At 50.3% G+C, this 11,901-nt stretch overlaps 1 protein-coding gene across 1 annotated transcript in view; it reads right to left on the reverse strand.

Moving 5' to 3' along the window:
• DKK3 (dickkopf WNT signaling pathway inhibitor 3) overlaps positions 1 to 11,692 on the reverse strand; it is a 48,005-nt gene extending 36,313 nt beyond the window's left edge. The window contains exons 1-4 of the mRNA XM_065882266.1: positions 11,552 to 11,692; positions 10,704 to 10,950; positions 4,360 to 4,497; positions 1,154 to 1,237 (exon numbers count right to left, since the gene is read on the reverse strand). Of these exons, the coding sequence (XP_065738338.1) occupies positions 1,154 to 1,237; positions 4,360 to 4,497; positions 10,704 to 10,916 (435 nt within the window). The 5' untranslated portion in view covers positions 10,917 to 10,950; positions 11,552 to 11,692. The remainder of the gene's footprint in view (positions 1 to 1,153; positions 1,238 to 4,359; positions 4,498 to 10,703; positions 10,951 to 11,551) is intronic.
• Positions 11,693 to 11,901: the final 209 nt, after the last annotated feature.

The following is an 11,901-nucleotide window of genomic DNA, read 5'->3' on the forward strand; positions in this document are numbered from 1 at the left end:
CTACTATATAGAACAGGGAACTACATTCAATATCCTATAATAAACCATAATGAAAAGAATATGAAAAAGAATATATATATGCATACGTATAACTGAATCACGTTGCTGTACAACAGAAACTAACACAACATTGTAAATCAACTATACTTCAATAAAAATAAATGAGTAAATAAATATTAAAAAAAAAGGACCATCGACTACCAACCACAGCAACACCACCTAACAACTATGGGTACACTGCTTCTTTTCCTGTGATAAGGCCACAAGGGGTGAGGGAATATCCTGGATCCCCTCAGAAGACTGGGGATGCGTTCTACACCTCAGAGAAGAACGTGCAGTGGGAAGTTTGCATAACGTGCCCGGGCACAGAGAGGCTGGCCCTCGCAGGCCCCATAGAGCAGGCACCATGTCACATGGCAGTTGCCTTGATCTCTCCTCACCAGGCCTCTGCATCTGAAACCAGCCACCTCTTTGCGACGATAAGGTACAGCTGGGTCACCTCTCATCTAGGAGTCTGGACACCAGTGACTTGGCCTGGGTCATCCCCCAACCTATGCCAGGCCTCTCTTCTGTGAAATGATGTCTCTCTCAATGTTCAGAATCTATAATTCTCTAAAAAGCAGCCCACCTTTGGACTGAGCAACAGGCCACTGAGTAGCGGGTGCAATCACAAGGGGCCCAGCGAGAAGCCTGGAGCAGGGGGACACCTTTCCAATGGGCCACTGGGTTCCACTTAAGGTTTTCTTGCTCTCAAACTGCCTGACCGGGGCTGGGATCATAAATGATGTGGGTCATGCCAAAGGTTCTAGGGTAATTTCAGGTCGGATGCACCAGGTCTTGGGACCCTGACCAATGCACCCGATACTTCAGTGTTCCCCTTCCAAGGCTGAGCCTCAGCCATGCAAATGACAACCGAATTGAATGTGTCCTGCCATTTCTGAGGCAAAGTGCATATGGAGGCAGAGCCTGTTACCAGACTGCGGCTGTCTGGCCAAAAATGTAGGCATTGGGGAATCTTTGCAGAAACGAAAACAGGAGAGGTGCAGGGGAGCCAGCTCCCTCCTGCAGCCACTCTGAAGTCTGGGCCAGCTTTGGCAGGCTCAGCAAAGGAGTGTGTGCCTCGGGTGTGAGCACGGGGAAGATGATCACTCACGTGGCTCCTTTTGCCTTCTTCATCGCCCATTGACGTAATGACCGTCTCTGAAAAGACCATCTGTCCAGTCTGGTTGTTGGTGATCTATAGGAGAACAAGTACAGTGAATGTGAAATAGGAGGAATTCTGGACAAATCCCACAGGCTGTTTTTTTGTTTTACTGTTTTCTATTTTCTGAAGCAGAAGCACCTGTCAAAGTAGACAGAATGCCCACTCCCTCCCCTCTTCTTAAATGCATTTTATTTTTTTATATTTATTTTTTTAATTTTCTTTATTTTTTTGGCTGCCTCGGGTCTTAGTTGCAGCATGTGGGATCTTTCGTTACGGCACGCGGGCTTCTCTCTAGTTGTGGGGTGTGGGTTTTCTCTCTAGTTGTGGCACGCGTGGGCTCTGTAGTTTGCAGCACGCAGGCTTAGTTGCCCAGCAGCATGTGGGATCTTAGCTCCCCAATCAGGGATCGAACCCGCGTCCCCTGCATTGGAAGGCAGATTCTTTACCACTGGACCACCAGGGGAGTCCTGTCCCCCTTTCTTTCTGAGCTCCACCAGCAGCGTCAGATGGTGCAGCGATAAGAGATGTAACAGAGCCTACAGCATGGGGCCGAGGAGGTCTATGTAAAGCACACAGCCCGTCACCTCGCAAATATTCAGCGCTAGCTATTTTTATCATTCTTGGGGCTCATTTACTTGAAACTCAGTGTCAGCTTTCTTTTCAACTACAGGTCTGGGTTTTGAAAGAAGCAGGTTTTAGCTACAGCTGCCCCACTTCCTGATTCTGGGGAACTGTTTTGTTTCATCAAAAAAGTGCTTAAGTACTATGGGAGGCCTGGCCCTGTATTTCTCTATCCGTTGCCTGCCTTCTGTGAACAGGAGCAGGCACCTCAAAGCTGAGCCTCAGAAACCTGACGTGGAACCCAGGCTACTCCCACCTGATCCAAGGCCACGTCAAACCTCTGTGTTGGTGATAAAAAGACAGAAAGAAGCCCAGGAGCTAGGAGACCTGTGTTCTTTGAGCCCTGCCTCAGACACCAATGACCGTCTAGTATGTAACCTGGAACAAATCATTTCTATTCTCTGATTCACAGTTTTCTCATTTCTAGGTCATCTTTAAAGTTCCTGCCAGCTCTAATGTCACAGGCGTCTGCAGCCAAAACAAAGTGGAAACTCTTAGGCTAATGTACAATAGTGGATCAAATTCTAGTTCTAATTCCAGTTCTGAGGAGATAAGGATCATGTCTTCATCAACATACTTTATTTTTATCTAAATAATTCCTCTCTCTGGCAAAGAGATGATGTCTTCCTCCTTTATGCCAGATTTTTACAGGATTAACCAATGTTATATTTTTTTAAATTGTACAGTCCTATATGTATAGGTTGCAGGACTTCTCAGAGCCTTTATTATACTAAGGTGCATTTTTGTATCTCTAGGAAGAGAAATATGTACAATGTTTTCCAAACATGTTTCACCACTGAGCCCTTCTTTTATAAAGCACCACACAGGACAGGAGCTCCATGGAACCCGCTCGAGAACTACTACACAGTGCGGATAACGTAACTTTACTGTAAGAACAACAAGAAGAAGAATCTGCTGCTGGATAGCACTTCATAGTTTACAATGACTCTCACATCCTTTAAGTTCTTGGACCCCCAAAATACCGTAGTGTAGATGTTGATATCCCTATTTGCTAAACGCAGTTAGTGAGGGTCATGAAGTAAGTTTTTCAACATCACACTAGTTACTGGTAGGACTCACGTTTGGGTATTCTGATATCTACAAGGAGAAAATATAAGAAGCAGCTGAAACTACTGGCTGATTATTCTCAGAAAGGATGACTTAATATTGGTTTTGACAAGAATAAAACAATCACTTTTGGAAACATTCTCCAGTCTTCAGACAAGCAATGCAAAAGGATTCTGCTTCGCAGGTGGCTCATTTATTTATGCGGGGGGTACACTCTGGAGCTGGGCCATCAGTATGTAGCAGAAGAGCCACACAGAGGCTACTTTATAGTCAAGGCAATGGCCCATGAAAATGGACCCCTTTATCCTCTATAGCACAGAAGTGCTATTGTTTCAACCCATTACCTGGGCACTTGAACAAAAGCAGGTCTCTTTTGTGAGAGCCGTCATGGCCTCGCATGTAGGCATTGAGATGAGATCAGAGGTCAAGCTCCTTGATGCTCACAACAGAAGGTCAACTCTACAGCCTCTAACAATGACCCTGAACATCTGCACACCAGACTGTCTTCAAGAGAACACAGGCCAAGTGGTTTGCTCCCAAAGTCCTGCCAAACTCATATGGGAGACATCTCACACTAGCAGCAAGCTAATGCCACATTCCTCTAGGTTTGCAACATTTTCTTCCTCGAGTCAGATTGAGAACAAACCTGCTTGCTCTTCATGCAAGATATTGGACCAAGAGACACTTAAGATGTGTGGTAGGTTAGGAAACACTCTGCTGTAGAATTTTGAATGGATAACCAGCAAACAAAAGAATATTTCATCTCCTGGCAATAGAGGCTTTTTCTTCTGCAGGCTGAGTATCATCACATTTGCAGTCCTCCTAAGAAAATGGTGAAGATCTATTCACTACAGCATGAACTCTATTTCAACTCAGTACTGAAACATGGATAAAAACCTGTGAAATAGGGCTTCCCTGGTGGCGCAGTGGTTGAGAGTCCGCCTGCCGATGCAGGGGACACGGGTTCGTGCTCCGGTCCGGGAAGATCCCACGTGCCACAGAGCGGCTGGGCCCGTGAGCCATGGCCGCTGAGCCTGCACATCTGGAGCCTGTGCTCCGCAACGGGAGAGGCCACAACAGTGAGAGGCCCGCGTACCGCAAAAAAAAAAAAAAAAAAAAACCTGTGAAATAAATTCCTCAAATTCGATACTAGGAAAGTATCTCTCTAAACACTTGTTTGCTTCCTTTGAGACAAACGATAAAAATCCCTGAACATTCCTTTGCAATTGGACTGGCGGGAAGAGTAGAGTTAAATTTACTGCTTAAATACAAAAGCAATTTATGTTTTTGATACATATCTTTCCCCCTTTAAATAGCTCCCTCACTCCCTATGGTTTTTAACATGTATTTTACTATCCTCATTTGTATTTTTTGGCTTGTATATCAAACATGTAAACAAGACCTTAGGCCTCTGATGGTACCAGGCGACGAGGAAAGGAGGAAGTGCTGGCTACGACCACCCTTACCTTGTGAATTTCTCGGTGGACGTGGACGGTGTTATTTCCAACCTTGGTTTCCGTGTTGGTCTCATTGTGATAGCTGGGAGGTAAGCGTGCCAGGTTCACTTCTGATGACGTTTTAGCAGCAGCCTCTTCTGCCTCCATCTAATTAAACCAATGGATTTAATGAGCAATATTGTTTTCTCTTGATACAAATCAGAGTCCATTAGAAAAAAAGAACCACTTCTCTTTTCCTCCTCTGCAATCACAGTGGTGCTGATAGTAGGTACCAGTAATTGAGTACCCAGTAGAACAAGACGTTGTTCTAAATGTCTACGTATATCATTGCCTTACATCTCACAACCTCCCTGTGAGGTGGATGTTAATGGCCCCACTTTACAAGTGGGGCAACCGAGGCTCAGGAAGACTAGATAACTTCCCAAGTCTCTCGGTGGAGGGCAGAGTCGGGATTTGAGGATGCCTCTGTTGAACAGTCTTGACCCCTGTATAGATGCTCTTGGTGCCACGCCCATCTCCGCGTGGCCTAATCGGGAGGTCACCCGCATTTGTTCCCTTATGTGCCAACAACCACCTCTGTCTCTCTTCGAGAGCATTCTCTGGCTGCAGAAGTGTGCTCAGTCCGCACAGGCCCCACGGGTTAGGGAGTGAGCACTCCAGGGACAACCCTTAACCAGTGAAGGACAGGCTACGGGCTAAGTACCCCAGTGCCCTCTCCCCTCAGTGGGACGGTCTCTCTCCAAGGACCCCAGGGGGATTGAGCCCTAGTTGTCCCTAGCAGTAACCTGCTCATCAGCACAGCCTTTATTGTCTCTCTTCTTTTCCATCTCACTTTCCCACTTCCTCCTCGTGTTTCTGGGATCACATCACAAATGAATTATTTGCTCCTAAATCCTTGTTGCAGGGCCAGGTTGGGGTGGGGACCCAACCTAGGACAGCCCCTTCCCCACTGCAGGTGGCGCCACAGCTATGTCTCTTCCCCACCCACCCCCTGAGTACAAGAGGGACCCCTGTAGAGGGTCAGGTGATTAGCTCCCGGGGTGCACCCTCCTCCTGGCTCTTCTTGCACAAGTGTCCTTTTCTGATGCCACATTTCTCAGGCCACTGTCCACAAATCATGAGCTTCCATGACATCTATACCAGACATGTCAGTCAACTTAAATCTGTACTCAATTCCAGCCCCGGTCCTGATGAGTGGGCAGGTGACAGTGTGACCAGTCACAGCTGATTGGACTCAAACAGAGGTCATGTCATCGACTAACTGAGCCAACCCGACACTCTCTCTAGGAATTTAAAATGAGAGACACAGAGAGAAGTTGTAGCTGGTGCTTGGCAATTTTCCAACAGTGCAATCTTTGACTCTGGGCTATTCTTATTCCTTTAAAGGAATCCTCAAAAAAGATTCTATTTTTAAAATCACTGTCCTCCATTCCCTTACATACTACGTGAGGCCCCCTCTTTTCCTTTCTCTCCCATCCAGATTTGCTGACCTGGGTATACATGGGGAAAGAATTCCCATGTCTCAAGGTAGCACAAAGATACTGCACCAGAAGTGTGAAGAAAGTCTGGTCAGCATAAAGGACCGGATAACCAACCAAGGACTTGGTCAGCAACCGCTGTGTCTGACCCTGAGACAACTCCTCACATGTCTGAACCCTGGTCACTGGCTCCGTCATCACCATCACAGTCGTCATCATCATCACCTCCATGCTTGGGCATCAGCTATGTCTGAGCCATTGCACCAGCTCCTTCCATATCTCCTTAAATATTCACAGCAACCATTAAGAGGAAGTGTTATTACCCTCATTTTGCAGATGAAAAGAATGAGGTTGAAAAAGGGAAGGAATCTGCCTAAGGTTATCACATTCTTAGTAAGTGGCAAAACCCGGATTAGAACTCGGGTCAGTCTGACTCCAAATTATGTGCCTTTCCTGGTATGTGATTCTGCTTATACTTTTGCTGGGGAGATAGGAGAGCCCCACACAAGGTAGTTTGAGGATGATTATGACAGTCTGTAGAAGCGAGTCAGGGGTTCAAAGAAGAGAGAAAAAGGCTTCCAGGTGGAAGAGGAGGCATGAGTGGTTTGGTCTCACAGAACAGATACGATTTGGATAGAGAGGAGCATAGAGGAGGCGAAACTGGCAGCCTGGATGAGAATGGTGTGTCATGGGCTAGGGCAGAGGGTCCACGCTGGACCCTAAATGGATAAAATAATGGATAATGAAGTAGAGACAAATTGACAGGTGAGTCCAGGGGCAGTTCTAATGCAGGCAATGTTAGCCTGGTTCTCAACCGAGAGGCACCTCAGAGTCATGTCCAAACTTTAAAAAAATATATACATATCTGGATCCCTTCCAGACCTGCCGAATTAGAATTTCTGGAGGGGGGACCCCACATATCAATGAGCTTCCCAGATGATTCTGAGATACTCCCAAGCAATGGGGAGCTGCAGCAAGTTCTGAAGACTAGTTGGGAGATAATACAGAGAGTCCAGAGAAGAAAAAGAACGGAGTCAGAGGACTAGCTACAAGCAGGCTGAGAGTCAGAAGTTTTATCTGGGGAGGGGCCTTCTAGGTGGTAAAGGCTCCAAATAAATCTAGAAGGACCAAGCCACTGAGAGCTGGCCACTAGATTAGGCAAGAAGTTGCCCGCAGCATCGTCAGAAGGCAGCACAGTAGAAAGTGCCCGGGTTCTGGAGTCAGGTGATGGTGGGCAGGGGCAAGTCCCAGCTCGGCCACAAAGCAGCCACGTGACCTGGGGGCAAGATACCAAATATCTCTAAACCTCAGCTTTCTTGTTTGTAAAATGGGGATGATTCTACTTTGTTGAGCAGATGTAACGATTAAGGATCGTGAAATCTGAGCGCCTGGTACAATACAGCATCTGTCACCCTGCAAAGGTGTAATACTTGCATAACGTAGTCGTCTAAGAAAGCAGTTTTAGAAGAAGCTAGTTTGCCGGGGGATGTCTGGGTAGGAGTGGAAAGGGCAGGTAGTAAAAGGGCAGGTAGTAAATAACATGTGTTCCAAGGGTTTGCTAATAAAATGGAGTAGAAATGGATGAAGCTAAGACAGGAGATTTAAGACTAAGAAAAAGGCTTCTTAAATTTAAGTGAGAGATCCTGAGATGTTTAGTGATAGAAAGGATACAGCTGGGAAAGAATAGGAGTCTGGAGATACTAGAGGGACTAAATCTGGAAGGAGAATAGAATGTTTTAATGCTTTTAAAATTTCTATAGGAATGGTAATCCTCCAGTTTGGCTTGCAAATAATTGACAAGTTACCAAATTTAGAATTTGCTCTGTCTGGGCTGAACAGATAGTCTTTATATAAAACCTTCTCCCCCTCAACCAGTGGTTATTTCAACAGAATGAGCTAAAGCTCTTTCATGGCACCACAAGCTAAAAGTACAGTTTACAGTGGAAATTTCAACCACAACTATTACTGCCACTAGCAAGAGAAACTCAAGCCTGAAGCAACAGGACTTGTTTCACAGAGGCAGAATGTGAATATTGTTTAAAATGGCACCTACAACTGGTTGAATCTGCGTGTCTGTTAAAGGAGCAGAGTAAGAAAAACTGGAGAGAGAAATTCAGGCTTGGTATTGGGATTCCTCCTAGGAATAGGTGAGGTGGTAAGAACATTCTAAAATATGCCAGTTACAAATGTGGCAATGGAGGGGCGGGGAATGGTTTTATCCTCACAATACTTTTATCAGTAACATACAGAATAATTAAACAGGAAAACAGGAACAGCCCAGACTGAACCATTGGAAGATTTGCTTCCCCTCAATAACGATCCTACAAGCAGAGTTAACCTTTTTCCCTTAAGAGAAATCAGCAGCTTGAGTCAGCTGGAATATTTTAAATGTCAGGGAGTTACTTGAAAGCAGATTCCTGATGCAACTATGTAAACTATGTAAACAATTAATGCATCTGGCCTCGGGTCCTTTTTGGCTCTTCTCTGGGACAGTAAGTAAACAGCAACTATCTTATGTTTATGAGATATAAGAGGCTTTCTGGCAGTCTCTTTTAAAAACTTAATACTAACAGCCATAATCTATTGCGAATCTATCATATATCAGACACTTGTGGTTCTTTTGTTATCATTCCTACTACTGTTATTAATATGATGATAATGAGAGCCATTATTTATTGAGAACCAACAATTTCCCATAGTGCTGACAACCACACGAGGGGGCAACTTATATTGCATCAATTTTACTTAACCTCATTTTTATTTTATTTTATTTTTTGGCTGTGCTGTGCAGCTGGCGGGACCTTAGTTCCTCGACCGGGGACAGAACCCTGGGCCACGGGCCTACGGGCCACGGCAGTGAAAGCACCAAGTCCTAACCACCGGACTACCAGGGAAGTCCCTACTTAACCCATTTTAGACGACCAGAAAACTTGCTTTACTTACATCCTCTCATTTAATTCTCCCCATTACCCCCGAGGGGAAATGGACATTTCCTCCATTTCAGAGCCTGGATCCCATCACTCGTAAGTGGCAGAGCTGGGATGAGAGAAGGAAGGTTGGTTCCCACTGAGTGGGGTGGAGGTGCCAGCCCATGTCTCCCCTGGTGGCAAACTGCAGAAGTCAGGCAGAGCCGTGTCTGGAGGAGGAAGGCTGGGGCCCAGGCAGAGGCAACGTGGCCAGCTCCCTCAGAGTCAGCACCACCAGTGTCCCGCTGGCCGCAAACTGCTCTCATCAATGAAGAGACTGAAGGGGCCCTGCCGCTCCCTCATCCCCCCTCACCAGGGGCTGCCGGCAGAGGACCACGCTGCGTGGGCAAGTTCACACTGAATGAAAACACGCAGGTGACCTGGTCAGGCTCAGTGGGAATCCGTGGGCAGGAGGGAAGCAAATGACCTGCTCTGGAACCAGAAGGATTGTGAGCTCAGTTCAATTTGAAGGTGCAGAGTGAAAAGACACTGGGGCCTCTGATGCTTCGGCGCCTTTCATTGTTCCATGTCATGATTCTTTCGCTTTCTCAGGAAACAGGAAGGCCACAGGTTTTAGAATCTGGCCTGTCCAGTGGATGTTCAGATACAGCTGCCCATGCAACCGCCTCCCAATCCAGCGTCCCCTTCACCAGTGTCCAGGGTCCACCAGGCTGACTGTTGTGGGCAGGAAGGGGAACTAACCCAAACCACACAGGGGTGGGAGGAGAAAGCCACCTCTCCTGGTAGACCAGAGCCAGCTTTGGAGACTTTGTCCAAACGCAGTGCAGAGAAGCAGGGATGTGGAGGCACCTGACCTTCCAGCCTAGACACCTGGTCTCTCACTGACTCCTTCATTGTATGGCTGGCTTCTCTCCAAAGACAGGCTGCAGCAGAGGCAGGCCCAAGAGGGGCCATGCCTACCCACCCTAGGCAGCAGGGCCCCCTGGCTGGGAGAGGTGGGCCAGCTGCACCTCCTGTCCAGGCAACCCTGGCGATGCTTGCATGCCCACCATAGAGGATGCCATCCATAGTGTTTGGACCTGGGAGGCAATGGAAGGAAGAAGCCAAGCAAAGTTTTCCCAAGGTATCTGGTATCTGATAACTAACAGCTGCTATATATTGCGTAGCTATTATATGCCAGGTGCTACACATATCGTGGATTTAATTCTCACGGGACACTGAGGTACAGGATGTTAAGGGATCTGCCCAATGCCACCTGCTAGTGAATGGCAGAAGAGGGCCCTGAGCCCAGGACTGACTCCAAAGCACTCTTGGGGTGGGGTGGGAGGTTGCCCTTCACACGGCTTCTCCTCCTCTCACCCACCACCCTCTGACAACTGACACTGCTGGGATTTAGGACTCCCAGTTTCCTTCTCTGCCCCACATGGCACTGGGGAAGCCCAGACAGATTACCAGCAAAGCTCAGGGCTCTTTGTCCCCACATGGCACCCTAACTGTCTCTCGGGAAGATGGCACAAGCTCAAAGCCCAGAGAAGCTGGGACTTGAGATGCCTGGAGCTTCCTCAGCAAAACCACAGCGCTGGAATACCAGGGGCCTTGCAAGCCTCCGCTGAGGACAGGATGAGGCCAGCTGCACACCTGAAGATAATTGCAAGGTGATGGCCGGCAGCCTGCAGGCAGGTGGTGACCCCCGCTGCCCATGGGCAGGTCAGGCCGGAGTCTCTGGCTGGACAGACTCAGATCCAGAGCTTTTGGCAGGAAGGCAGAACGACGCGGGAGTTGGGATCACCCCGAGCTGCCTTCAGATAACTCGGAATCTGCTGCCCGCCCTGCCCAGCCCTTTAGCGGACCTGAGGACCCTGGCCAGCGCTCGTACCACTGCTTCCCCAGCCCCCGCTGTCGCCAGCCTCGCGCTTCCCCGGAGCGCGGGCCCTTCGGGCGCACCCACCTCCTCCACCGCGCTGCGCAGTTTGTGCTGCGTGTCCTCCATCAGTTCCTCAACCTCGCGGAACATCTCGTTGAGAGTGGCCTCCTCCTGCGGGTAGCTGAGAGCCGGGCCGGGCTCGAACGAAGCCGGGGTCACTGTCGGAGCTGGCGCGGGGGCCGTGGGGACCGCCGCCGCCAGCAGCAGGCACAGCAGGGTGCCCGCCAGCCATCGCATCTCGGCTCAGCGCCCGCCGCCGCCGCGCCGCCGCCTGCGCGTGCCAGAACGCTGTCAGAGGCGCGCCGACCACCCTCTGGCCCGCGCCGCCCGCCCCCGCCGCCTCTGGCACTAAGAGCCGGGCCCGCCCCCAGCGCCCCGCTTCCCCGCACCCACTCCCAAATGGGAGGAGGCCGAGTCCCCTCTGGACGCAGCTACCTCGCACAGGGAAGACCCCCACCCGCTCCAGCCCCGCGCCCGAATCCCCTGCGTACCCACTGGCGCATCCTCCGGCACAGGCTGTGCTCTGCCCCCGCCCCCAGTGATAGCCCCTCCCGCGAGCAACAGAACCCGGGTGCCCCCAAGCTTACAACCCTCTCCCCTCACCGCCCTCCCCACCGGCCCCCCCCACCCCGGCTCGGTCCCGGGTTTGAGCCCTGTTCCCTCCTCGACCAGGTCAGAGCACAGCTCTGGTGCCGCGACCCCACTCCCACCCCGTCCTTAACCGAGCCCCCATCTTGGGTGGTCAGAGAACAGCTCATCACCGCCCCCTCCCCATCGCCGGGGTCGGAACCGAGTCCTGAGCCCAGTCCCTCCCCCACCCAGGAGCTACCGAGATGAGTCACCTCCCTTCCCCGCCGCCGCCCTTCACCCACCCCGACTGGACCGAGCTGTGCTCCGGGCTGGACTTTCCAGGCCTCGCCAGGGGCTGCCTCGGGACTGCGGAGCGGGAGCGGCGCGCTGCGCGGGCCGCGGGGGCGGGGAGCTCGACGAGGATGCTGCAGCGCGGCTACCCTGGCGAGCCCGCAGAGCTCGCCCCGCCCGCCCCGCCCCGCGGGAGGGGCCGCGGCCCAGCCCGCCGCCAATGGCCGGCCCGGGCGCCGGCGACCTCCCGCCCCAGGCTGGCCTCCTCTGCAGCCGGCGCCCGGCTCTACCGGAAGCTGTCGCGGTCTGTTCATCAGGTTGCCCCGCGGCATCCCAGTCCATTGTCATCTCTGGCCCAGAT

This window comes from Phocoena phocoena, chromosome 8 (assembly GCF_963924675.1).
Source record: "Phocoena phocoena chromosome 8, mPhoPho1.1, whole genome shotgun sequence".
In the NCBI taxonomy this organism is placed as follows: Eukaryota; Metazoa; Chordata; class Mammalia; order Artiodactyla; family Phocoenidae; genus Phocoena; species Phocoena phocoena.